The sequence below is a fragment of the Carassius gibelio genome, chromosome B16 (genome assembly GCF_023724105.1).
Source record: "Carassius gibelio isolate Cgi1373 ecotype wild population from Czech Republic chromosome B16, carGib1.2-hapl.c, whole genome shotgun sequence".
NCBI lineage: Eukaryota > Metazoa > Chordata > Actinopteri > Cypriniformes > Cyprinidae > Carassius > Carassius gibelio.
In genome coordinates, this window is record NC_068411.1 from 29,282,758 (window position 1) to 29,310,468 (window position 27,711).

General features: G+C 34.1%; 1 protein-coding gene across 5 annotated transcripts in view; it reads right to left on the reverse strand.

Annotated features, from left to right (window-relative positions):
• Window positions 1-8,156: 8,156 nt before the first annotated feature.
• Window positions 8,157-27,711, reverse strand: part of LOC127974279 (zinc finger protein 385D) — an 89,587-nt gene continuing 70,032 nt past the window's right edge. For 3 of the 5 annotated variants that reach the window (XM_052577463.1, XM_052577458.1, XM_052577460.1), the window contains 4 exons: window positions 16,256-16,525; window positions 14,654-14,835; window positions 12,210-12,311; window positions 8,157-10,088 (listed from right to left, as the gene is read on the reverse strand). In XM_052577463.1, coding sequence (XP_052433423.1) covers window positions 9,855-10,088; window positions 12,210-12,311; window positions 14,654-14,835; window positions 16,256-16,525 — 788 coding nt within the window. In that variant the 3' untranslated portion in view covers window positions 8,157-9,854. The remainder of the gene's footprint in view (window positions 10,089-12,209; window positions 12,312-14,653; window positions 14,836-16,255; window positions 16,526-27,711) is intronic. The other 2 variants (XM_052577459.1, XM_052577461.1) reach the window with 1 other exon arrangement.

Consider the following 27,711-nt stretch of genomic DNA (forward strand, 5'->3'; position numbering starts at 1 on the left):
ACTAATAACTGAACAAATTAGAAAAGCACTGATATTAAGAGGAAATAAAAAATAAATAAATAAACCAAAAACATTTTTGAAAATACTGATAAGAAAAAATCACAAAAGTATATGAAAAAATTATTTACAAATTAAACTAAAAACTGAAAATATAAAAACAAAAGTTAATTGAGAATATTAACTAAATATATAGATTTTTTTTATTGAGTTTATTCAAATTTTGGACAGAACGGACTGCAAATAAAATATGTATGTTTATATATATATATATATATATATATATATATATATATATATATATATATATATATATATATATATATATATAATTATTATTATTATTATTTTCTCCAGATTTATATCTGAATTTACATTTAGGCTAAATCAGACTATTGCAAGTATGTGAATGCAACTTCTCAACATTGCAATGCTACACACTATCCATGCATTGTTTCATTCTGTTCTGATTCCGTGCATTATTTCATTCTGGAATTAATTAGTCAAAACAGACCTTATAAAACTGAGAATGTTAGATAAACTGGGACACCTGGTCACCCTAAGTATCTACCCCATAATTTGAACAATAATGTTGAACAATTCCGTGTTATGCAAAAAAAAAAAAAGAAGCCATCTTTTAAAAATATCTCCTTACCAGCTACTTGACTCCATTCTAGAACCCAACACCAATCCAGTCAATTCCTGATGGATAAAATCTCTGTTTTCTCGTTAAAATCCTGTTTCAATCAGATATATATATGAATAAGTAAAATGTGTTGCAGATGTCAAGGACAGTTCACAGGACTGAAATAGCCTTTTAATTAAATGTCATATGTCATGTTATCCTATGCAATAAATTACAATCTAAACATGGATGCATTAGTCATTTGCACATTTCCCAAAATAGGTCCTGATCCGTTTGGAAACAGCCATCCTCAGAACCAAAACCGCTGTTACTGTGATGCATAAAGCCTTAGCAACAGTCAGACAGTGTGAATAACTCACATCACGCCTGTAAAAACACTCTTTATCTCTTTATGGAAATGAACTGGAAACATCTGAAGCGATTTAGGCTTTTCTTTCCTAGACCCTTGAGATGCGCTCCTAACGATCGATTTTATGCTTTTTTCCCACCCTCCATATTCCTTAATCCAGCCTTAAGGCAAACATTATAAAGTTTTTATGGAAAACATTAAGAAGTTGAGGACTTTTTTTTTCCTCACTAAAGGCCTTAAAGGTACAGCTCACCCAGAAATGATAGAAACACAAATTAAGTTTGTTTTCTTCATTGAAACACAAATTAAGATATTTTTTTATGAAATCTGATAGATTTCTGGCCCTCCGTTGACAGTCTACACAACTCCCACATTGATGATTCAAAACCTTCCTGAAGAGATCGTAAAAAAGTTTAGTCCAAACTCTTTGAAGAGACTTGATTGCTTTATATATTGAACAGATTTAATATAGACTTTTATTCGCATATTTACATTGATCAGCAGAAGCTCACCTGTATGGCAGGCAAGGGTCAAAAGTCTTTGTGGAGTGCATGAAATTTGACTGTTAGCACACACTGTGTGTTTATGTTAATGCAACATGCACAGCAGCCAATAAAATCACTGTATTTGAAACTTTATTTGCTTAGAGTTATGGTCCGTTGGTGCATATGTATACAAATATTAGAAATCATGTTTATTAATGAAGGATGTTGTAATGGTACGCTTGTTTGCATATACTGTATGCAAAGTTCAGACATATTTGTTCATGCATCGGTTTATTTTGGTGTGATGTCAGTCTTATGTCATGATTTATCACGTCCTTTGTAGTTGTTTAATTCAATGCTCTTTCCCAAGCAGAAAAGTCTTAATTTGCATTGTAACATTAATACAAATTCTGTCATGAAACTCTAGATGGTGCAGGCCGATAGGTTCTAACTCAAGCTGATACAATTAGACCATCATTCACATTGGCACAGCTGATTGGTTTCTTTTTGCATCAGCTGCTCTACATTCAATACTTGGCAAGTGCTTGCTGTAGCAGTGGCAGCACACTTCAGAAACCCTCCACCTTCCCCAGCTCCACCTGTGTGGATCTGCTACGGGGTAATTTCATGTTTGTTTTACATGGGGGTTATTTCATACATGTTATATGTGAAAGAGTAGTACGTCCTACATGCTCACACCCACAGCATCATTTATGTGGATGTTTTGGCAATAGCAAGTCTCGGTTCTTGCTCTGCCACAGCAGCAGCTTAGCAGATCCATTCCAGCAACACCAAACACATTAACATTGCCATGCATATTACCATGCTAAACTCTCAGAGAGTAGTCACGACTGGAATTAATTTACTCTAGCACAGTAGATATCAGTAAAGCAATGCCACAATCAATTAAAGAAAGGATTAATACAGTATAGAGGTAAATCTGCTTTAAAAAGTATTACAAGCACGGCCAGAGTGTGCGCATTGAGAGACACATTCAAATTTGTCGTCTTTATGCAGTAAAACTGTACGTCTTGACATGTACTAAAGAAATACTGTGAAAACAGATGCCTCAACATGGACAGAACGTGCATGTCTGCTAATACAAAATAAATGTGTTCAAAATGTGTTAATGTGGAAGAACAGTGCATATTGAGTTTTGGCCCTGTCTACCCTCTATAGTCAGACAACAAATTGTTCCCAAAAGAAAGTCTTATGGGTTTGAAATGACACAAGGGTGAGGAAATGGAATATGGGATGAACTATACCTTTAAGTGCACTGCTCTTTGAGTGCTCTGCATTTGGGTTATTTAGCAAATGCATTTTTGATGGCCTTCCGTCCTTTTCAAAGAAACGCTGTGGTTTAATGACACTGAAATCTGCCAGTGAGAACTCTGGAGGTTAACGATAGCTAAACAGAACAAGGTATAATTTCTGTCAGGGCTTTAGTGCTGGAGCCGCAGGCAGCAGTTAAACCTCATAATGTGCAGTTACTCTTAACTTTAGGACAGCTTTTATTGTGTTCGAACTCATGATCTGTTCTGAATAACTCTTAAGGGTGCACTGTATACACAGTGAACATGCATTATGCATTCAGACTGGAAAATATTAAAGATACAGGTATGTGGAAATTAACTTTAATAGAATTAGCTGCTAACGACTCAATGGCACCAACATTGCTATTTGATCCAGAGTCTTTATTTTATACAGAAAATGGTTGGCAGTTTATATTATTTTTTGAATAGTCATTTCACTTCGTGAATGCATTTTTTTTTTTTCATTGATTGTTAAGTTTTTTTGTGCCTTGCGATTTAAATGGCACTTGGGGATTTCTTTTTTTTATATCTGGATTCCTGTAGTCTGAGCTGAAGCCTCGTGTTATAATGAGCGCTTTGCACTTTAACTTCTGATCCAAAATACAATTAATGATATATTTTCAGCTGCACACATCCAGATCTCTCATGGACTCTGAGGTGTTGACTGTCATTCCAGTTTAAGTTCATCAGTATGCTTTGTAATTTAATTATGAACAGTATTTTAAACGACCAAATCAGAAAGAGACCACATTTCAAAATCAGAATCAAATTGCAAAGGTATTTTTTGCTCTGAGTATGTATTTCTAAATGCACAATTATTAGTCAAAAGAATATATATATATATATATATATATATATATATATATATATACATACATATACTTGTTTTTTCAAGTAAAAATTGTCTGATTGGTTAGCAAAACAAAAGTGCACCTCCCCTCAACAACAAAACACAGTTAGAGATACAGCATCATTCATGTTCATAACAACAAGGACAAGCCAGATGCTTAAAAACAATACTCAGGTCTAAAGGCTTCGTTCAAATCCCAAAGTATGAGTAACACAGTGATACTTGACCACAAAGTAATAAGAATGACCTTCTTCCAAGCTCAGATCAAATGAGCCTTCTCGAGTCAATGTCACAGATTACTCTATCCATCTTGCTTAAAAGCAACTTCAGTTCGCTTATTACAACCTGTAATTGTCTTTGGTCATATCAGGTGCACCAATGACGGATAACATCATCTCGAGTCTGCTAATGTTTAAAACAATTCCTAAAATCCAAGAGAGCCCAGCTGGAAACACAGGATGCAAGCCCTTCATGCCGGCTTCGGTCTGTCTCGGCACGGCATCAGGGATGAAGACAGGCCAGACGTACTTAGCAGGCTCTGCTACAAACCTGCAGGAATAAAGAGAACTCACTCCTCTTGGACTAGAATGCTAATTACTGCATTTGTCATGATCAGGAATCAAAGCGGCGCACAGGCGACCGGAGCGCTTGAATCTCCTCGCTCGTCCTCCGAGGATCGTCATGTTCCATTAGTCTTCTTTAGATCTCCCCCCAGGCACTTGAAGAAAAGTGCGAGGCTTCGACTGCTGAGTAAAGTGTTCTACTGTGTGCCGGGACACTATGAAAAATGGATTTCTGGAAATAAATCCACCTTGTTGTGAACGACATCCCAAACACACACGGCCTTCTCAAAACATCTCGTGATTCAAATGCATCATGAACGCTTTCGAAATAGCGTTAGCATTCATTTATGGATCGATGTTGAAACGAGTGCATTTTTCCACGACCACATTTCAGAGAGTCTGTCAGTCTTGTTAAAGGAATAGTTCACCAAGAAATGAACATCCTGTCATCATTTACTCAAACTTGTGTCTTCACAAACCACCCACTGTATGTGGACACAAATTAAGGGCTTGTTAGATGTCTACTACCAACATAGTTAGCTTGCTTTTAAGACAGCAAAATTTAACCTCATTTGTTCACCATTTTTAATGTCCAACATATGCATTAACATGGGTCTCTACATGTGAAGCTAGAATGAGTTTCTAATCTAACAATGAAATAAGCTTCAGAATACACAGAAATACAAGGATACATCCAAACACACAAATATTGGATAATGGTTCATGATAAGATCATTGTCAAAAGGAACCACATGCACTGATCATTTTTGGTATTAAATAAAGTTAAATAGACAGTGAATAGGTGACACTTTAGAATAGGTAACACCTATTAGTTGCTTATTACTTATTAGCTTATTAGCATGCATATTACTAGAATATTAGCCATGTATTAGTGCTAATTAAGAACATAGTAATGCCTTATTCTACTTGACCTTATTCTACATCCCTAATCTTAACCAATACCTAAACCTAACGACTACCTTACTAACTATTAATAAGCAGCAAATTAAGAATTTATTGAGAGAAATCTCGTAGTTAATAGTTAACAAGCGTTACCTATTCTAAAGTGTTACCGTAAATACATTAAGTAAAATAGGCAGTAAATAAAATACAGTATATCTTCTACCACTTTTACAAAAAATATGTAGCATAACATTTCTTTTGGAGTTTCTATTCAACAAAGAATCCTGAATTTTTTTTTTATAATTTTTTCCAAAAAAAAAAAAAAAAAAAAAAAAAAAAAAAAAAACAATATGAAGCAGCCCAACTGTGTTCAACTTAATACGAAATGTAAGCAGCAAATTATCATATTAGAATGATTTATGGAAGAACATGTGCCACTGAAGACTAGAGCAATGATGCTGAATATTCAGCTTGGATCACAGAAATAAATTACATTTTAAAATATATTAAAAAAGAAAACAGTAATTGTAAATTGTAATAATTTTATAATTTTTTTTATTAATATTAATCAAATAAATGCAGCCTTATATATATATATATATATATATATATATATCTTAACCCCAACATTTTGAAAAGTAGTGAATCTAAATATTAAATTGCATTGAAATATAAAAAAATTAAATTGTAATAATAAATGTGACCCTGGACCACAAAACCAGTCATAAGGGTACCTCTGAAATAGCTTTTTACATATACGTAAATACGTAAAATTGACACTTTACTTAATATCCTAATGATTTTTGGCATAAAAGAAAAATAATAAATTTTGACCCATACAGTGTATTGTTGGCTATTGCTACAAATATACCTGTGCTACTTATGACTAATACTACTTATGCATAACATATGCATTTAATAGCTATGGGGAGGGGTATTACAAATTCAGTTTGTTTCTCAAAAAAATGATTGCATGGCTACAGAAGACCTCATATAGCATGCATCATATAGACCATGATATAGTGCTTGACAGTGCATGTTAAGTGCTAAGTATATGTTTTCAGAATAGAAAGAAATATGCATGTTCCACACACATTATTCGTTTTTTTAATTCAGCAATGGTTTAAATGACACAACAACAATGAAAAAAATCCAGATAACCGGAATCTGATTTGGCTCCTGGTTTGGATAGTATACAGCTTGCCTTCTATCATGGAACTGACCGTCCGCTCAAACAGAACATATCGACTCCTACATGCAGATGTTCACCATTATGGTTTGAGAGACAGCAAGACCACGCCAGCATTTCACTCTCCGCTAGCATTACTGTTTGCTCATCAGACCGCTGGCTCCGTCACTTCTGGACCGGCGCACCTGCCGCTTTTCAACACAGATCAAGTCATAGCATGGATTTATGTAAGAGGTTTCAAGAAAGTTCACGAGAAAGTCCGCGGAGAGTATGAGTTATTCAGCCCCGTGTCTGCTAACTTATGAGCTTTTGACAAATGTGACTCATACAGGAATGTCAGAAAGTGAAATTGATGGCAGTGGAGTTTCATAACACATACAGAACCTCCTGGAAACCACCGCTTGTTTAAAAACACAGTTTATATTGGCTTTTTATAGGCACTTTTGTCTTGTTTTGAATAGAGGTAAATTGTAGATTTGCTGATTAGCAACTGAAAGTGTGACTCACTTTTACCGGCTCGTGGACCAAAACAAGCAAAGTTGAGATAATTGGCGTGCATTTTTTTTCTCGACACAATCCATTCAAGCAATAGTTCGCAAGCAAGCAAGCAATTTTTTGTCATCTTTAATCACCCTCGGGTCGTTGCAACCCTTTATTTTCTTTCTTCTGTGAAACATGAAAAGAAATGCTCTGCAAAATATCTGAGCTTTGTTTTTCCACACAACTAAGGTTGACAGTGAGGTCGACGTTTAATGGCAAACACGGTTGGTTCTCTAGTGTTACATACATGATTGCAGATTCGAAAATGCATAGGAAAAAATTACCCTAACAACCAAGTTCTGGGTTTGTTTCTCAAACAAAGCAATCATATGACTTAAGAAGACTTGGAAAAACGCATGGACTACTTTTATGAGACCTTTAAAAGAACAGTTCACCCAAAACTGAAAATGTACTCTTCCATCCAAGATGAAGATGTGGAGAAATTCACCAATGGATGCTCTGTAGTGAATGGGTGCCGTCAGAATGAGAGTCCAAACAGCTGGAAAAAAAAACATCACAGTAATCCACACCACTTCAGATCATCAAATAACGTCTTGTGAAACGATAACCAAAAAGCTGTGAAAATAAGGAGGAACAAATCTGACGGCACCCATTCACTGTGTAGTATCCATTGGTGATCAAGTGATGGAATGCTATATTTCTCCAAATCTGATGAGGAAACAACCTCACTTTTGGGAGAACTATTCTTTTAAGGGGTTTACAGAAAGTTTAGATAGTCTTTAAAGTTTCAAAGAATAAAGAAAATAATGTATATTTGGGATGGCAGAAAGCGGAGTATGTATTTTAATTTTGAAGAATATATTTCTTTAAACAAATTCAGTGTTCAAAAGTTTAGGTTCTGCTCACAAAGTTTAATTAATTTGATAAAAAATACAATAAAAACAGTAATATTGTAAAATATTTTTATAAAATTTAAAATGGCTGTATTATATTATATTGTAAAATATAATTTATTCCCGTGAGCTGAATTTTCAGCATCATTACTCTAGTCTTCAGTGTCACATGATCTTCAGAAATCACGATATGCGGATATTTTGGTTATAAACAGTTTTTGCTGCTTAATATTTTTTTTTCCATGATAATTTTTTTAATTCATGATTCTTTGAATGAATAGAAACAGCATTTATTTGAAATATAAATCTTTTGTAGCATTATAAATGTCTTTACTGTGTCTTAATTTAACATGTCCTTGTTCAAAATTAGGAATTTAACTTTTGAAGGGTAGTGTGTGTGTGTGTGTGTGTGTGTACATTCTCCATATTTAAGTGATTATTATATATATATTTTTTAAACAAGGAAGTAAACAAAGCAGGATTCTTTATTTGAAAATGTTTATCGTTTTTCACATTGCAAGAAGAGACAGACAAGCTTTGTGGCCCCAGTAGCTCATGTAATATTCATGAGATGTTTCCAGGGACGACTTCAGGTGAAAAGACGGTTAACTCACCCCACACACACACCCACACACGCAAACACACTCCTGCACATTTACATATTCATCTGTTTAGCAAACATCCCACTATATTTTTAACCTTGCTTTGACATAAATCAGCAGCATTTTACTTTGGAAATCACCCTCTTATCTTCCCCAAGTTCTGCTGTACACACACACACACACACACATTCACAAGCAGGTTCAGCAGGGCTTCATTTCTATTGGAAAAGCTGGATCTGGATCTGGAATTGGGATGCAAACACTTAAATCCGTGTAATTAACTTTTATTTAACCGTCTTTGATGTCAGCAGCCTTAACATTCTTAAGATCAACATCAGAATTAACATGACAATCTTGAGCGTGATCAGTCACATGACATTTTTTGTTATTATCTGAAACTAAGTTTTAACTGTATAAAAAAATGCACAGTTAGTGTCCCAAACCTGCCAGATCCACCACCAATAAATTATTCCATTATGTCTTAATGGACCTTTTTCACAGATGCACTTCCAGAGTTATTAACACTGTAAAACTAGCAAGTTTTTTTGTACTATTTTCATGAATATTTATAACACTATACTTTGCTTTTTTTTTTTTTTTTTTTTACCTCTGCATTTAAGTTTTAGGTGGAAATCTTTCATTTAATTAAATGTGGTAACTGATGTTTCTTTATTTGTAAAATTACCAGAAATTTCTGAGTGCAAATTATTACACAGTAAAGTTTTTGAGGAAGTGATGACAAATGTTTCATTAATTAAATTTTAAGAACAGACAACGATTACAATTATTATTTTTTGAAATGAATGTATGATTAATAATAAATTCTTAATTTTGGAAAATAAACAGAAATTTTCAGAGTGAAAAAAGTTTCAAAGTATTATTTTTTTTGTATTTTTTTTGAGGGAGTGATGACAAATATGACATATTTCTGTTTTCTGACCAGCGTAATTGATTATGATTTTGATAGGATTTTGTTGATATTATATATGAATAGATATTTCTTCCTCTTTTTTGAAGACATAGAAATGCTTTTCTTCTACTGAAGCTAATGGGAACCAAAAAATAATATTTGTTGTAGTTTCCATTCACAACTATAGAAGTCTATGGTGACCGTTTCTGAGATCCACAGAAATGTGAAGCGGGTCCATTGACAAATGAAGCCCTGCTGAACTTTTACACCAACAGCTGGAAACAGAGAGATCTAGACATCTAAAGCACTGAAATCAACCACAGATAGACTTAAAGTGCAAAACAGCAGAGAAATACAACTTTTCATTTCCCACATGGTGTTCTCAAACTCACCTTAAATTTACAAATCACTCTTGTACTCTAAGCGATGATAATGATGAATCATGATGTTTCCATACAGAAAGAACAAAAATAAAAATCAAATCTCCACCAATACATTTATAGCTTAACGTCAGTGTGTCACATGTAATTGATGATGCATAGTTACCTGGTTCGTTTTTTGTCTTTAAATTATTGCGATATCGCGCATTGGATCTCGGTATGGGGAGATGGAAGGGTTAATGATCCGATCCCCCAGAGGTCATAGTTCAAAGGTCAATAAGGGGCAAACAGTACAGGCGTGTGAGCAGTCCTAATTGGCCCCGGTGCAGGGCGTAGCAGCGCGGCGGGGAGGGACTGAGTCTGAAAGAGGGCGGGGTTATGGCAGGCACGCAGCGGGAAGAAGGAGCCAATGGCGGCGGCTGCAGCAGCGACAGCTGCAAGGTGTGACGGCATTATCCTGGTGGTCAGCGGTGGACACAGCTCTTTACCTGCCGGCATCTTCACCTGCTGGACAGAGGACAGGTTTTTAAATATTTTGTTTTTTTTTAACTAGTAAAATATACAAATTATAATCTATAATAATATATTAAAACTCTTCGACATGATTCATATTTGTGACCCTGGAGCACAAAATCAGTCTTAAGTCTCTGGGGTATATTTGTAGCAAAATTATAGATTATTCTTTTCTTTTCTTCCATGAAGATATTTTGTAAATTTCCTACTGTTAATATATCAAAACGTGATTAGTGATATACATTGCTAAGAACTTCATTTAAACTACTTTATAGGCAATTTTCTCAATATTTAGATTGTTTTGCACCCTCAGAATCCAGATTTTCAATAAATAATAATTGTATCTTGACCAAATAGTGTCTTATCCTAACAAACCATACATCAATGGAGAGATTATATATTCTGCATGTATTAATCATTTTTTAAAAATATACTTACACTTAAGACTGGTTTTGTGGTCCAGGGTCAGAAATGTGTATGTGTACATATATATATATATATCTCATCTTTGACAAAATTACAAGTCATTTTTTTTTTTATTATTACTATTAAAGAAATTATGAAATTCTAAGATTTGGAGAAAGAAAAACTAAAATAATGATAAATGCAAAAAAAAAAAAAATAAATAAATAAATAAATATATATATATATATATATATATACACACACACACACCAAATTATATTTAACAGTATAATAATAGTAATAATAACAATAAAAAAAAACTAAATTATTGTATATGTTCATTAAATGTAATTGCACAATATATATTTAATGTGTTGTTTTTCACAGTGACGGAAATAAATTCCATAATAATTTTAAATTCTTATTTCATTATTAACAATTAAAAAATACAAATAATACATATAAATATAAAAGAAAACGAAAGAAGGATATGCACACAAAAATAAAGGTCAAAGCTCATCTACATGTATTCCATCAAAGTATCACTGATTTAGGATTAAACTCAAAAAACATTTTGTACTTGGCACTTTCTTTGTAGTAATTTCGTGGCATTGATGGAATAAATGAGCATCGGCATATATTTGTGTGTGCAGATTAAATTTCATTTGTAAAATCTGTAGTCAAATGGGTATCGCAGCTAAACCCTACAATGCTATGCAATCATATGTTAGTTGATTCCAGCGATAGCTCACTATGTTGATGTAGCTCCAGACCCGTATGTGGTTGTTTGTTTCCGTGGAACACCAAACAGTTCAATAAAACAACGGTTCAGAGTGACCGCAAGCACCACAACAGTAGTCCACATGACTCATGCATGCGCTAACTTCCAGGTCATGTGACAGGTTTTGTTTGAGGAACAGATCAGTTCGAATCAGTCACTGAAGATCTTTCACAGTGAGCTTGACAGATGTGGTCACTATCAGCTGTTGTTGCATGGAACAAAGCGGAAACAATATCAGCGTCCGGGTTTGGAACGACACAAGGGTGAGTAAACAATGACAGCATTTTCTTTTTTGGGAAAACTATCGCTTTAATAAACGGTCTGGATATGTATAATTCATCAGGATGTGTTATTCGAGAAGTGTTCATCAAAACATAATGGTTTCCTTTGTCTCCGAAATAACTTTTCCTGCTGACATACAGTACAAAAAAAAAGAAAATCACAGGAATAAATTACATTTTAATAATATTTTCAAATATTAACCCGATATGTTAAATTGTAATAATGTTTCACAATAGTACTGTTTTACTAGACTTTTTTTATATATATGCATTAAACATTAAAAGATCATACGACCCCATTTTTACAATTATTTAATATATATAAAAATGAATATTATACACTAATGAAGTCCTGGTATTCATTATTTCCACTGCACAGTTTTCCACTCTGAATTGTGTCACATCGTGAATGTTAAATGTATTGTGAAATCATTTCATGTTGTTGTTATTAAATATGGCATCACTCCATCATGCAACATCTGATTTTGAAATATTCTGGGCTGACCCCATCATTTCTGTACCACTTGCAACACGAAACAGAACTGCCTTTATTGTTTCCATTTGTGTTGAAATGAACAAGGCTGCTAAATCGGTTTTCTCTCCATTTCTTTTCAGTTCTCTTTCTTTGTACAGGACGCAGGGACCTACTGTCTGTTTGGGGGCTCCTCTTTGGGTTTTGGTGTAAGGACTGTACTTGGGTTTGGCTGGTTTCCCCGCAGCTCTGTCTTTATGGCGTCTGCTGCTGATATGCTGATGATACAAACACAGAATGTGACACAGATGTGATGAGCTGACAAACACAGTTTACAGATTCTATCACAGCATTTAATGCTGTAATCAACTACAGTTTGCAGTTCAGATTATTTGACGCAAGCATTTACAGCTAAACAAATCACAGAATATTCAATCCTTTATTATTTACTTAGACTGAATGATGCTGAATGTATGATATCTATCCATCCATCCATCCATCCATCTATCGCTCTATCTATCTATCTATCTATCTATCTATCTATCTATCTATCTATCTATATATCTATCTATCTATCTATCTATCTCTATCTCTCTATCTCTCTATCTATCTATCTATCTATCAATCTATCTCACTATCGTTCTATCTATCTCTCTATCTATCTATCTATCTATCTATCTATCTATCTATCTATCGTTCTATCTATCTATCGATCTATCGATCTATCTATCTATCTATCTATCTGTCTGTCTGTCTGTCTGTCTGTCTATCTATCTATCTATCTATCTATCTATCTATCTATCTGTCTGTCTGTCTGTCTGTCTGTCTGTCTGTCTGTCTATCTATCTATCTATCTATCTATCGTTCTATCTATCTATCTATCTATCTATCTATCTATCTATCTATCTATCTATCTATCTATCTATCTATCTATCTATCTATCGATCTATCTATCTATCTGTCTGTCTGTCTGTCTGTCTGTCTATCTATCTATCGTTCTATCTATCTATCTATCTATCTATCTATCTATCTATCTATCTATCTATCTATCTATCTATCTATCTATCTATCTATCTATCTATCTATCTATCTATCTATCTATCTATCTATCTATCGGTCTGTCTGTCTGTCTGTCTGTCTGTCTGTCTGTCTGTCTGTCTGTCTATCTATCTATCTATCTATCTATCTATCTATCTATCTATCTATCTATTGTTTTATCTATCTATCTATCTATCTATCGATAGATCTATCTATCTATCTATCTATCTATCTATCTATCTATCTATCTATCTATCTATCTATCTATCTCTCTGTCGATCTATCTATCTATCTATCTATCTATCTATCTATCTATCTATCTATCTATCTATCGTTCTATCTATCTATCTATCTATCTATCTATCTATCTATCTATCTATCTGTCTGTCTGTCTGTCTGTCTATCTATCTATCTATCTATCGTTCTATCTATCTATCTATCTATCTATCTATCTATCTATCTATCTATCTATCTATCTATCTATCGATAGATCTATCTATCTATCTATCTATCTATCTATCTATCTATCTATCTATCTATCTATCTATCTATCTATCTATCTATCTATCAATCTATCTCACTATCGTTCTATCTATCTCTCTATCTATCTATCTATCTATCTATCTATCTATCTATCTATCTATCTATCGTTCTATCGATCTATCTATCTATCTATCTATCTATCTGTCTGTCTGTCTGTCTGTCTGTCTGTCTGTCTGTCTATCTATCTATCTATCTATCTATCGTTCTATCTATCTATCTATCTATCTATCTATCTATCTATCTATCTATCTATCTATCTATCTGTCTGTCTGTCTGTCTGTCTGTCTATCTATCTATCTATCGTTCTATCTATCTATCTATCTATCTATCTATCTATCTATCTATCTATCTATCTATCTATCTATCTATCTATCTATCTATCTATCTCTCTCTCTATCGATCTATCTATCTATCTGTCTGTCTGTCTGTCTGTCTGTCTGTCTGTCTGTCTATCTATCTATCGTTCTATCTATCTATCTATCTATCTATCTATCTATCTATCTGTCTGTCTGTCTGTCTGTCTGTCTGTCTGTCTGTCTGTCTGTCTGTCTATCTATCTATCGTTCTATCTATCTATCTATCTATCTATCTATCTATCTATCTATCTATCTATCTATCTATCTATCTATCTATCTATCATGTCATGCTTGTAATAGCATAATAGCAACAATAACAACAACAAATAAAAGCAATTAATACTTATTGTAAACTTTCGTTTATTACATGGAATTTCACGCATATTTCTTCAAAAAGCTATTTTTCTAATTTTTAATCTTTGCATAGTTTAACCACTGCTTTAAAGCAGGTACTGTACATCAAAAATAGGCAATTATTTCTATTATTTTAGTTTATATTTCACTAAAATCTTGAAACCTTACAAACCTTAAGCTCCTCCAGTAGTGTGGCAGCATTAGGGTTACTTAATAAATGAAATCTTACAAGTAAAACCTGTAGTCAAATGAGATCTTTACACTATTTGACTGCAATCCATGCAGCGCTGCTTTTGATGCTGCACTTCCTCTTTCAGAGAGACAGTCACCTGCTTGAGCTGCGTCTCTGAATTAACGTGCACGTCGCAGGTTTCACAGTGGAATGTCTTGTTCTGCAGGCCCGTGTCTGCTTTAGTGGGGGCGGTCAGCTTGCTCTTCACCCCGGCCCTGGGGAACGATTTGATGGAGCCGATCCCACTCCGAGCCTCCAGCATGGTTTTGTGTTTGGTGCCTGAGGAACAAAACATGGCAGGTTCAAAACATTCGCCAGAGAAAATAAAACTGTGAGGGCTGGACGTGGTCTTTAGTGCTGATGCATCACATTTCAAATTCAATTACTGTTAATGTATTAGAACTAAGAATAAAAGAGAAGTATGATCGAATTTATGGTTCTCACTGATCTTGAACTAAAGGTCTTTGCTTTAATACTTGAAAAAAAAAAAAGCTATTATACAGATCAGCTGGATCAAATAGCGAAGGAAAAGCAGCTTATGTGACCCACAGCTTTGGTTTCAGTATTTTTATGATTCATTTTCTCCATAAGCATATTTTTTTAAAAAACATTCAAAAGTTCCAAACCATGAACCAAATCAAGCAGCTCCACATCACAACATTTATCTGAAGCAAAAAGTGTTTCAGAACAGGCAGTCAGTTAGATTTCTGATGCTTTTAAAAGAGCTTTCTTCCATTCACCAATGCTCCATTTATTTGACCAAAACACAGTTATAATGTTAAATATTTATGCAATTTAAAATAACTGCTTCCTATTTGAATACATTTTAAAATGTAATTTATTTCTGTGATGTGCAGCTGTATTTTCAGCATCATTACTCCAGTCTTCAGTGTCACATGATCTGCAGAAATCAGAATAATATGCTGCTCAATAAACATTTCTGATTCTGTTGTGCTGCTTCAAATGTCTTTGTAAAAAAAAAAAACATGATTTTCAGGATTCTCAGATGAACAGAAAGTTCAAATGAACAGTATCTATTTGAAACAGAAATCTTTTGTAACATGAATGTTTTTTACAGCAACATTTAATCAATTGAATGCATCCTTGCTGAATGAAAAACATTAATTTCTTGAAAAAAAAAAAAGATGACAAAATTTGGTAACACTTTGGTCCATTAGTTAATGTTAGTTAATTTCTTCAATTAACATGATCTAATCAAGAACAATCCTTCTACAGCATTTATTAATCTTAGTTGATGTTAATTTCAACATTTACTAATGCATTATTCAAATCAGAATTGAACATTGTTTGTTCATGTTAATTAATAAATTAACTAAAATTAACTAATGGACTATTATTCTAAAGTGTTACCCAAAATCGTGTGTGTTGCTAATTATCATGTTGATGTAATTAGTCTCAAAAATTTCCTCACAACCCAACTCGCCAAAAATCATAACCTAGGTGCAGTATCTTGCTTGTTTTTTTATTTTTTCATTTTTTGACTCATAGTTTCTAATAAAGAAATTTTTCACAATGACAAGATCACTTGAGTTACTTATTGCTTTTCTAAAACTGCAGCAACAACGACATGATAAAATACCCTTTTTTAAAGGCTATGTCACTTGCATTTGTCAGAGTAAGACCTGCTCCTGTTCAGTTCAGAAAAGCCTCAGTGCAGATGCTCCGAGAAGCTGCTCACCACTGTTATGTGCGTCCAGCTGTGACGCAGAGTTGACGGCCACCTTACAGAGGGAGCAGTAGAGCAGACGCAGTGCTTTCTCATCCTCCGTCTCTGGACTGACTACAGCGGGGTCGTTCTCTTCTGGTTCAGCCGGGCTGGGCGTGATGGAGCGGCCGTCCTCTCCTCCTGACACTGAGGTAGACTCTGGCTCTGTGGGCTCCACGCTGGGGCCGGACCCCGGGGCAGAAGAGGGTGATGAAGGGGCCACAGGTGCACCAGGACTCCCACCTGTAAAAGACAAATGACCTGTTGGTAGCACTGTAGTGTTTATACCACAGCAGATCTAGTTTAAAATAACAGTTTTAGGGTTATCATCGCATGTGCTTCGTTTTGATCTCAAGTGTTTCATAATGTGAAGCTGTTCTTGCACTGATGCCAAACTCATCATTCATTATTATGAATGATTGTTTGGTTTCCATTTATCAAGGTCCAAATATAAAGAGAAAATAATTGAATTTAAGTACCCCTCATTTTGAAAGTTCTTCATTTTATAGATTATACAAAGATGTATTATACGGAAAGATTGATCAAAAACTCTGTTGCTCGATTTCCAGCATAATTAACCCCACACATGCACACACACAAAACTAAAAACAAATAATTATTAGTTCATATTAATTATTGAAATATTAAAATAACATAATAAAATAATTTATTATAATGTAACAAGCAAACAATAACTTATCATTTATTATGTATAACCATTTAGATTGTATCTATTAATTCTAAATCTAAAGAGAAAATGATTTAGACAATTGAAAAAAAAAACATTTTTGAATGTTATTAATTTATTATTAAAATCAAGAGCTTTTCATTTTTATAGTATTTAATTAAACAGACTATGCAATATTAAAATCTAATTCAAACTTAATTAAATAGAACAACAAAATTAAATGCAAAAATTAATTAAATAAACTATAATTAAATAAATATTTGATAAACAGGTGCCTATTTTTCTAAGTGAAGCACTGCACTCAATGCTACTGAGGTGCAAATACAAGTCAAATTTTTCTAATTATACACACATTATATCGTCCACAGAATGGATGAGTATTGGATTGTGTTTTGGTTGAATAAATGTGAACAGGCACACATAAACACAAACCCTGATGCCACTGATGACTTTTCGACCTTTAAAAGCTCATTCATTGCCATTGCCAATAATACATGAGCACATTATTCCATCAAACAGCACTCTCGAGTTCTGGCTGTGAGTCTTTCCCCAAGTGTTGGACTTGCTTTTACTTGAAGACTTCCTTTATTTGTGCTGGAAAGTAACTGTGTCAAATCGATGGCGCCACACGCCAGAATCACCTAATGTGGTCGACTTTGAAATTAATTGCACTGAATGAGATAAACTGCCACTGATTTTCCCCAGATGAGGTCTGCTTTTGGCAGGAGACTCTGATCAATGTCTGAGGGGTCTGAACTCTTTGTACAGTAATAACACAGAGGCTCTCTTCATTTCAGACCCTGGGGACTCAATCGATACTGAATTATGTCGTTCAATTTTGGTGACCCGTTAAGTAGAGTCTCTTATTTATCCCAGAGCTCCTCTTCGGATCATCTGTGATAGAAAAAGAGGCATGGATGCCACCAAACGGCTTGCTCAAACTAAGACCAGTTAGGGGCTTCAACAAACGGTTATTTTGAAAATCAATTAATCTAATGATTTTCAGAATGGATAATAAGCTAAATATTGCACTGATTAATAAGAAACTTTAGACTGACGTGCACCTCTCCAAAAATCTAACAGTGCGTCAATTCTACGTGGACCACAAGCGTTGTGATTGGTCCACTAGAATCCTGCGTTGTGATTGGTCCACTAGAATCCCGCGTTGTGATTGGTCCACTAGAATCCCGCGTTGTGATTGGTCCACTAGAATCCTGCGTTGTGATTGGTCCACTAGAATCCCGCGTTGTGATTGGTCCACTAGAATCCCGCGTTGTGATTGGTCCACTAAAATCCCTCCCTCCGTCTGTACTTGAGTTTTGTTTGCGTTTATGTGCAATTTAATATATTTTAACTGTTTATATAAAATAAAATAATTTCGTTTATTAAACAACACAGCATTATACATCACTTTGTTTTCTGCGACAAACAATGTTGATCTGCCATGGTACAAGCCCTTGATGAAATGGAAAGAATGCCATCTTCTCCTTTTCCGTTGTTGTCTAATTTAGCAGTTTTAAATAATGATTTAATGATTTGATATTTATTTGCCGCCATCTCCGACAAGCCGCTTCTTCTTCGGCTTTTGTCGTGGTACTGCGGGCTACACCAGCAACATTGCATGGACACTGCAGACTAGTGGTTTAAATGTGTACTGCACGTTGACACGGACAACGACGAAGAAGTATAAATAAAAATCTGTGCTACAGCGCCACACTGGTCAAACAGTGTAACTGCAGGCACTTACATTAGGTCATATGAGATCACAGACTATTCAACCCCACAATTTTTTTTTTTTGTGTGTGGATAGTGTCGATAATTTTGCCAAATCGTTTCAGCCCTAGTTAACACTAACTCCACCAATATAGCCCTAAACATATAGTTTTGGAGCCTAGAATCCTTCATCCATGTTGAAGGCTCACCAGCTGGCTAAAGGAGATTAGCTTGTTGAGCCGTGGACTGGAGAGCCAGCGCAGATGGCAAAAAGAGCCATTTCTCTCCCACAAGAGAAGCATCATTGACCATGGCGGCTCGGCACAGAGAACTTCATTTACACTCCAGTTTCTATTAAATCTGCAGCAGGAGCCGCACGGACACTTCAGTCGAGCTTGACCAGTGTGAGTAAGAGCCTGAAACTCAACTAGAAACAACAGGAAACCAAAAGAGTTCTTCTCAAAGCTCGTCAGGTGAGGGTTTGGACAGGAAAAAAATAACAACCGTTATAACGGTCCACGTCAACCAGTAAAACAACTAACTCCATCTATTAAAACACTTACTTGCTTACAAATTGCAAGCCCAGTCTGTTACCCATTACAAATTACATCATGAAAATTGAAGTCAGCAATGCAATATTCTGACTACTTTTGGATTATTTTTAGATTACTTTTGACTTATTTACAGATACATGCATGTTTGTTATATAGATAGCTAATAAAGAAATCTTAAAAAAAAAATTAACTTAAAACGAGTCAATTATTTTAAAGTAAAAAAATAAAGTGCATAAACACTCTAATTCTAAATATTTATATCAAATAATATATATCAAAGTCTTCCAGGTTTTAAATATAGGATCTTATTTGTTAACATTAGTTAATGCATTAATGTACTCTAACAATATATAACAATATATGAGCAATATATTTGTACATTTATTAACCACTGCTAATGTTCAAAGTCAATTGTTAAATTATTTACTTTTTTTTTTTTTTTTTTTTTTTTTTTTTGCTGTGAAAAATGTATTAGTAGGTCACAAAGTAGTTAACTAATGTTACCAAATGAAATTAGCTTTTATATTTTCAGTTTTCATATTTTTTAATTGTGCTTTTTATTAGTTTTTGTTTTGATTTAGATTTTTCTATTATAACTTTAGTTTATTTTTATTTTAGTTTTAGAAGTTTTAGAACTTTATTTTGGTTTTAGGACTTTATTGAGTTCTAATGTTAAAATAAATGTTTTCAGTTTTACATTTTTAAATGCACGTTTTCATCTAATATTTATTTCCTATCTGGTAGTAATTCTCTTCAACTACTGGTTTAGTGAGCGAAGAACATCATCTGGAAAAAATTATGTTCTATTTTAAGTAGGATGCTGAATCACAGGCAATTTCACCAATTATGAATCACATTCCACTAAATGATTCCAGTTCCCTAATGACTCCATTAATGATTCTTTTATTACTTTTGAGGAAAACCCTCAAATAAATAGATCTGATTATATACTAAACAAACACAACATAACATTTCAAACAAGAACTAATTCGTCTTTTTGGCTGAGTCATTAAAAACAACCGGTTCAAAAGAGTCATTTGTTTATGAATCAGATTACACCGGCTCTGCAGTATGTTCTTTACTGTGTGCAACTGATGAGGATAATGCAAATAATAAAGACTAGATCTACAGCACCAGTGCTCTTCACAATCTTAACAAAACTGCCAAACTTATCTCTGCTGCAAGAACATTATGTGGTTACATCTATTTTCTGAAAAGACCACGCAATTTAGATAATGTTTCCATCCAGCTTTTCTCTTTCGACGACAGATAAAGAGTAAATGAGGTGAGCGGCGGCGCTGACCTGAACATTAGCCTCATTTTCCTCTAACATCATGAGGCTCGGATCATAAGCGGCCAACTCTACAGGAAGTCTGGCACATCCCAAACCACGACGTGTGATCCATTCGAGCAGCATTTGTGTGTGAAAATAAGTCATTAAAGGGTAATTTGTGAGAGTACAGGCTGCTTTGATTGTCTGTCAATGTGCTGGTGATCTATAGACTCTGCTGTGACCTGTGAGTCAAACCAAGGAGAAACACACAGAGAGAACATCAGAGAAGAAAAAAGACAAAGAGATCAATGGTTCCTCATTAATGACTGGAATGGCCTTGATCAATCTGCTCTATCAAGGTGCTGAAGCTGGCAGAACAGATCTGGGTCAATCAATCTAGTTCATTTTTATGTCACCAATCATATTTTCCAAAGCCCTAAAATACATGGAAAGACACTTTTTGGAAAAACTTGAAATATCTGATTGACCCTGCATTTCTTCACAAAATATAACAATTTTTTTTATAAAAATGTAAAATGCAATGACATTCATACAATTGTGGCTAAAGAACCTTAATACACTTTTGCCTTAAAGACTGACTTATATAAACACTCTAAAATATCATCTTATTTGATACAATTGTTTATTATATTGCCATTTGAAAAGATTATATATATATATATATATATATATATATATATATATATATATATATATATATATATATATATATATATATATATATATATACACACACACACACACACACACATTAACTGAAAAAATTAATTAAGAAAAAAAAAAACTTGCCATTTTCATTTAGTTTAACTTACTTGGGGATAGTTTCGCAGATAGGGATTAGATTAAGCCAGGACTAGGGCTTTGTTAAATTAGGGCATTTAAGTAGTTTTTACAAATGCACATTTACAAAAAAGCATCACTTGTGTGCATTTTAAGACCAAACAATGACACTGATGTATTTTAATGTCAGTGCAGGCCGTTTTCAGTTCAGTTTCAACATTTATTTAAGTCTAGGACTAAACTTAAACCTTGTTCGCTAATCCGCCCCTTGATGTACTAAAATAACTCAAACTGAAATAAAACATAAAAAGTATATGGAAATATATTTAGAAACAATTATATAAAATGCTATTATTAGATCTAATATTAGTTTTAGAATTTAGAATTTCACAAAAAGATGAATAATAAATTAAAATATTAATTATTTTTAATATGCAATATGTAATTTTATATATATATATATATATATATATATATATATATATATATATATATATATATATATATATATATATATATATATATATACAGTACAGACCAAAAGTTTGGACACACCTGATTCAAAGAGTTTTCTTTATTTTCATGAAAAAAATTGTAGATTCACACTGAAGGCATCAAAACTATGAATTAACACATGTGGAATTATATACATAACAAAAAAGTGTGAAACAACTGAAAATGTGTCATATTGTAGGTTCTTCAAAGTAGCCACCTTTTGCTTTGATTACTGCTTTGCACACTCTTGGCATTCTCTTGATGAGCTTCAAGAGGTCGTCACCTGAAATGGTCTTCCAACAGTCTTGAAGGAGTTCCCCGAGAGATGCTTAGCACTTGTTGGCCCTTTTGCCTTCTGTCTGCGGTCCAGCTCACCCCTAAACCATCTCAATTGGGTTCAGGTCCGGTGACTGTGGAGGCCAGGTCATCTGGCGCAGCACCCCATCACTCTCCTTCTTGCTCAAATAGCCCTTGATGCTTTCAGTGTGACTCTACAATCTTCATAGTCATGAAAATAAAGAAAACTCTTTGAATGAGACGGTGTGTCCAAACTTTTGGTCTGTACTGTACATATATATTACATTCTGTCCAATAAAATTACAGAAATTAGATTGAAATTAACATAACTTTTAAAATCTTTAAAATATGCCTTTTTTATTATTTAATGATACCAATATTTAAATAATATATATATATATATATATATATATATATATATATATATATATATATATATATATATATATATATAATATATATATAATTTTCTCAAGGAACCCAATAAAGAATGATGTATAACCCAAAGAACGAGACCCTCTCGTTCCATCAGCTCCTCTCCGGTCCCACCGATGTGCCTAAACACTCAGCCAATCTCTGCTCTTTAATTACGGGGGCAGTAATAAGCGCACGTCTCCATAATCCTTCCACCCTCGTTATTATACCAACTAATCAGAAAGTTCCCTTGAGTTCTGATTACATTTTCACCATGATGCTGGAATAAGGCCTGTAATTATAATGATTACACCCCATTATGAATCACACTGACTTGTGAAATCAGTCCCCGAGGGCCACACGTTCCTGTCAGACCTCTGTTTTTTATTAATTGCCCCAAATATCTCATTTAGAAATTCTCCATATTTTATAGAGAGTAATAGCTGCTGTGAAACACCGGTGAGGAGGTCATTTGTGCTGCTGCCATAACGCCACGACACGACACGACAGCTTTCTACACTGTGTGACTCAACACATTCACCAATCAGAAGACTTTTGATGTTTCATGTACAGCTTTTTTTGGTTTGTTTGTTTGTTTGTAAGAAATTAAGAGATTTAGCAAGGATGCAAAGATTAACAGACACCTCAAGCATTTTTAATCATTTTCACAAAAACGTCATGCCCCTGAAATATTTTGTTGCATGAATATCTGCAATACATGCACTATGTCAAAAGAAAGAACAGAGCCTCTGCTTTTAAACCTATTTAACTCTAGCTTTATGCTTTAATTTTTTTAATCAACGCTTGAATTTGGTTTCATAAGTTTAATAAAAACTGGGACTGGATTCAGAACGATGATCCAAAAAAGATGTGGATCATTTCCATCAATTATTATTTTACATATTCATTTGTTTGCATGCGATTGTTTGTTTCTGCTTCTTCTTCAGCATGTTTTGATTCCTGAGATTCTGTACTCTTTCAGAAGATGTGTAATAGTGCCCCCTACCGTAAAACAGTGAAAACACAGGAAGCCAGACAATTCCCTCATTGGTGGAGAAAGAGTTAAATTGATCAAAAGTGACAGTAAAGACTTCTGTATAAAATAAACACTGTTATTTTGAACTAATGAAATTACATTATGGTTTTTACAACAATATGAATAAACCAGTATATTAGAATGATATCTGAAGGATCATGTGACACTGAAGACTGAAGTAATGATGCTGAAAATTTAGCTTTACATCACATGAATAAATTACATTTGACAATATATTCAAATAGAAACCAATTCCTTTAAATAGCAATAATATTTTACTATTTTACTGTATTTTTAGTCAAATAAAGGCAGCCTTGGTGAGCAGAAGAGACTTCAAGCTGAGTTTCATCATCTCTAGCAGGCTGTAAGTGTGTGTTTGTAAGGCTTTTTTCCAGTTCAGTGCCTGATGAAAGGCTGAGCGCTGCAGACAGAGAAGATGCTGGGAAAGGATATCAGGTTTGCTGATAACTGAACAGTTGGAGTTTGCAAATCTCTCTCTTCTTAAAATAAAATTGTATTGCTCTTTCTCAAACCTATTGGATTCCTCTGTGTATTTTTCCTCCCTATAATTTTCGCCTATCTTAGTTTATACTATTTATACAGACTGTACGGTAGCCCAGTTCTGTTTGGTGATGCAGAAATGACACACTTCACCTTTAACTATCAACTCTGTCTCAGATGTTTCTGATAAAATGCCTCAAGGGGAATAAAAATGAAAGCAAATGAGTCATGAAGTAAGAGTGTAAAACTATGAAATGAATGCGGAGAGCAACTCAGATCATTTGATGAACAATGTTCTCCGACTTTTGATCGCTGAATATGGGACTTTTTGAGATCTTGGCAAATCTGAACCAGGGTTAATGTAGTTAGCTAACACTAAAGTCAAAGTGGAGAAAACTAAAGGAACACAGTGTGTGTTGAAAATACAACCAAACTCTGTTACTTTTAAAATAAGATTACAAAAATTATAAATAAAAAAGCTTCAGGCATGAATACCTTTGCTCCTAACCACTAAAAGACGAAAATAATTGATCACACTGCAGAATTCTGATATTGTTTCTTTTCTGTAAATGTGTAAAGATTCATAAATGAAGACAAATTTCCTTGAGAAGCAAAGTCATGTAAGATAAGGAGTCATGTTTGTGTGAAATTGATCAAAGTGAAGCAGGTTTATGATTAAAAAACTACAAGATCTGCTAATGGGCTCAGAAAAAAAAAAGTAATTCAAAGGGGAAACAAGTCTTTATTCACCACTGACAGATATTTGTTCTTGTTTTCTCAGAAAATAAGACATCATCTCTTCATTTTGCATGTATGTTGATTTAAGAACGTTTTTGTATTGGAAATAAATTTGTATTGGAATAGGAAAACAAGATAAAAATCATGAAGATATTCATTTTTAGTAATGCATGCACCCTCTTTATCATGATTTGACGACTTTCAATCTTTTTTGAAGACTTGCAGAAGCCCTGTTTCTCAACCATACTAAATCTGAACACAGTCAAAGGCTCTTTTCTGAAACGGACACATGTAAGATCCCTGGGCTCTTTTTCTCAGTAGAAAGATCTGAGCATCATCAGATTTGCAGGTGATATTTCAAGCAGCGTGTGGTTTTAGAGACCAGAGAGCACCATCCAGGTCCATAATGCATCCCTGAACCAGGTGAAAGCGTCTCCTCTTTTCTCTTCCCTGACTTGTGCTTTCTGCCTGCATTGTGCAGCTGTCTGAGCTGGCGTCCTTCCCCTGACAATCTGCTCTTATAGCTAATATCAGGCTACATTTCCTCTGGCACTGGACTGGAACAGAGAGATGAGGGTGTCTCTGTCACACACACACACACACACACACACACACACACACCGTCCTCATCTACAGCGGCTCTCTCTCTCTCTCTCTCTCTCTGCCCTCTGCACGTCTCGGGCATCACATCAAAGGACCGTACTCTCTCTCTCTCCGCCTCAGATAGCACTCATTTGTGCCGCTGCTCTCTCACTGATTAGATGTCATTTTCAGCTCTTACAATTTCTTACTTTTGTTCCATTTTTGATTTGTACACATCTGTGGCATGGCTAGATCTGGAGCTGCTTTAGTGTATTTTTCTAGCCTCAAATGTTTTAGATGCACCAGGGGAAAGTAAGTAATCCAGCTTTTACTTTCAATAATGGTTCGCTAACTCATTATTTCTACAAAGTCACTACTACTAAACTGTAAAGCACTTTTCCAAGAACAAAATGTAGATGTAAACAAAACAAGCCCTTCTGCCAATGCATGCAAACACAGGACAGCACTGTATATTCTCGGAAGTTTTGTCTTTTGTTGCTTCCCAAAGTTTAAAACTATTCATTTTTGTGAAGTATTAAGTAAAAACACATATGTAATAATTTAATATGTATGTGTGTGTAAATGTTTAATAAAATAAATGCAAATATTTATTATAAATAATGTAAAATATTTATATATACTGCGTTATTTTATATTATATATATATATATGTGTGTGTGTGTGTGTGTGTGTGTGAGCATAAATATTATATGCTATACTACAACTATACATATACAGTAACATTTATATATATTTTATGATATTTTATAAATAATAAATTAAACATTATTTAGTCAAACCAAAAATTAATCAGACACCAAATATATTTTTTTATATATTTTTTTTTTTTTGGGGTGCAGGACACTATAGTTCATTTATGTAAGTAAGAATAGCAAAATAAAGTAAACTGTGTTTAAATGTAATTTATTTTATACAGTGGACTACCAGTAAAATGTATAAAAAATGTGGGGCCAATATTATTCAGAACTGACCAAGTGTTTTTTTCTTTAATTGCTATTGCACACTTTTTACACCACAGTTTGAAAACAAATGAAGCATTGCGTAGTAATCCATTGACGTAAAGTGGTATTGTCTAATTGTGTACTTCAATTTAACAGCTGACAGCTATTCAACTGAATTAATTACATGCATTTCTATATCAAGAATTTGATGAGTTCTTGTCATATTTTTATTTTCTAAACTATAGTGAATAAACTGAGATAATGTGAAAATGTTGAAAGCATCTGAACACATTTTGGTTTGACAGTATATAAAATATAAATGTACAATATAAAATAAGCAAAATACTTTTATTTATAGTATTTGTATTTATATAGCACAAAAAAATAATAAATACGAGCAAACAGATTTTGGTTATTTTATAATATTCACATTTTGATCCTTATAGTAAAAACTTAAAATTGATTATTAAAAGTTAATAATTTTTTTTTTACTTTTTTTTTTTTGCATATATTGCAAGTTCCGAAGCAATTTCCATACTGAAGTTTACTATGACCTTCACAGATAAGCCCCAAGCTAAGAAATTCCCTAAGAATGCCGTGACATCGAGGTGGAAGATGACAAATACCTGCAAAGTATGTAGTCAAATGCACACATATTCTCTTCCCACACATTTTTCAGTTCCCAGCCCTGACAAATGACTGTTATTTAATAAGAGAAAAAAAAGAAAAGCTTGAATTAAACACATTAAACAGCCACTCCAAAAGAGCAGACTACCTCGCGCGCTGCTATCTGCTCTCTGAAGCCGCCCTATTAGTGTCTGAGCTTCTGCTATTCATTACATGCAGCAAATAAACTCTAGATAATGCAGCTTTCAGCCGCCCCCACAATTCATCTCTCTGACATCTACGCACATTAATATTCATTACTGAGTGGCATTTTGACAAACAAACGCCTAGCTCGCCGCAAACGCTGGGAAGGGGAGAGAAGCGGCCGGGTGTGATGCTGTGTTCGGTATGATGTGGCGTGATTTATCGGGAGGTTTCTGGCCCCGCGTGATCATGTACTCAACTGGGTCACGGTGCCCTTTTTTATTCGCAGGCTTTATTAATGCAAACAATACACCAGCTCGATTAGTTTTCTGATAACGGCAGAGGTAGGTCACCGATCCGTGCGTTTCCATTCCAAAGATACAAAGGGGGGAATTGACTAAAATGAATTGCACCCGCTCACGATAGCACAATTTATTTGCATGTGATGCATGTGTTGTTTTAGCACCATTCACTAAAGATATTATGCAAATTGCACAGCACAAATGTATTTGCGATGTGCGTGGTCCAAAATCTGATTTTGAGAACTAAAGATTTCAGGATGCAG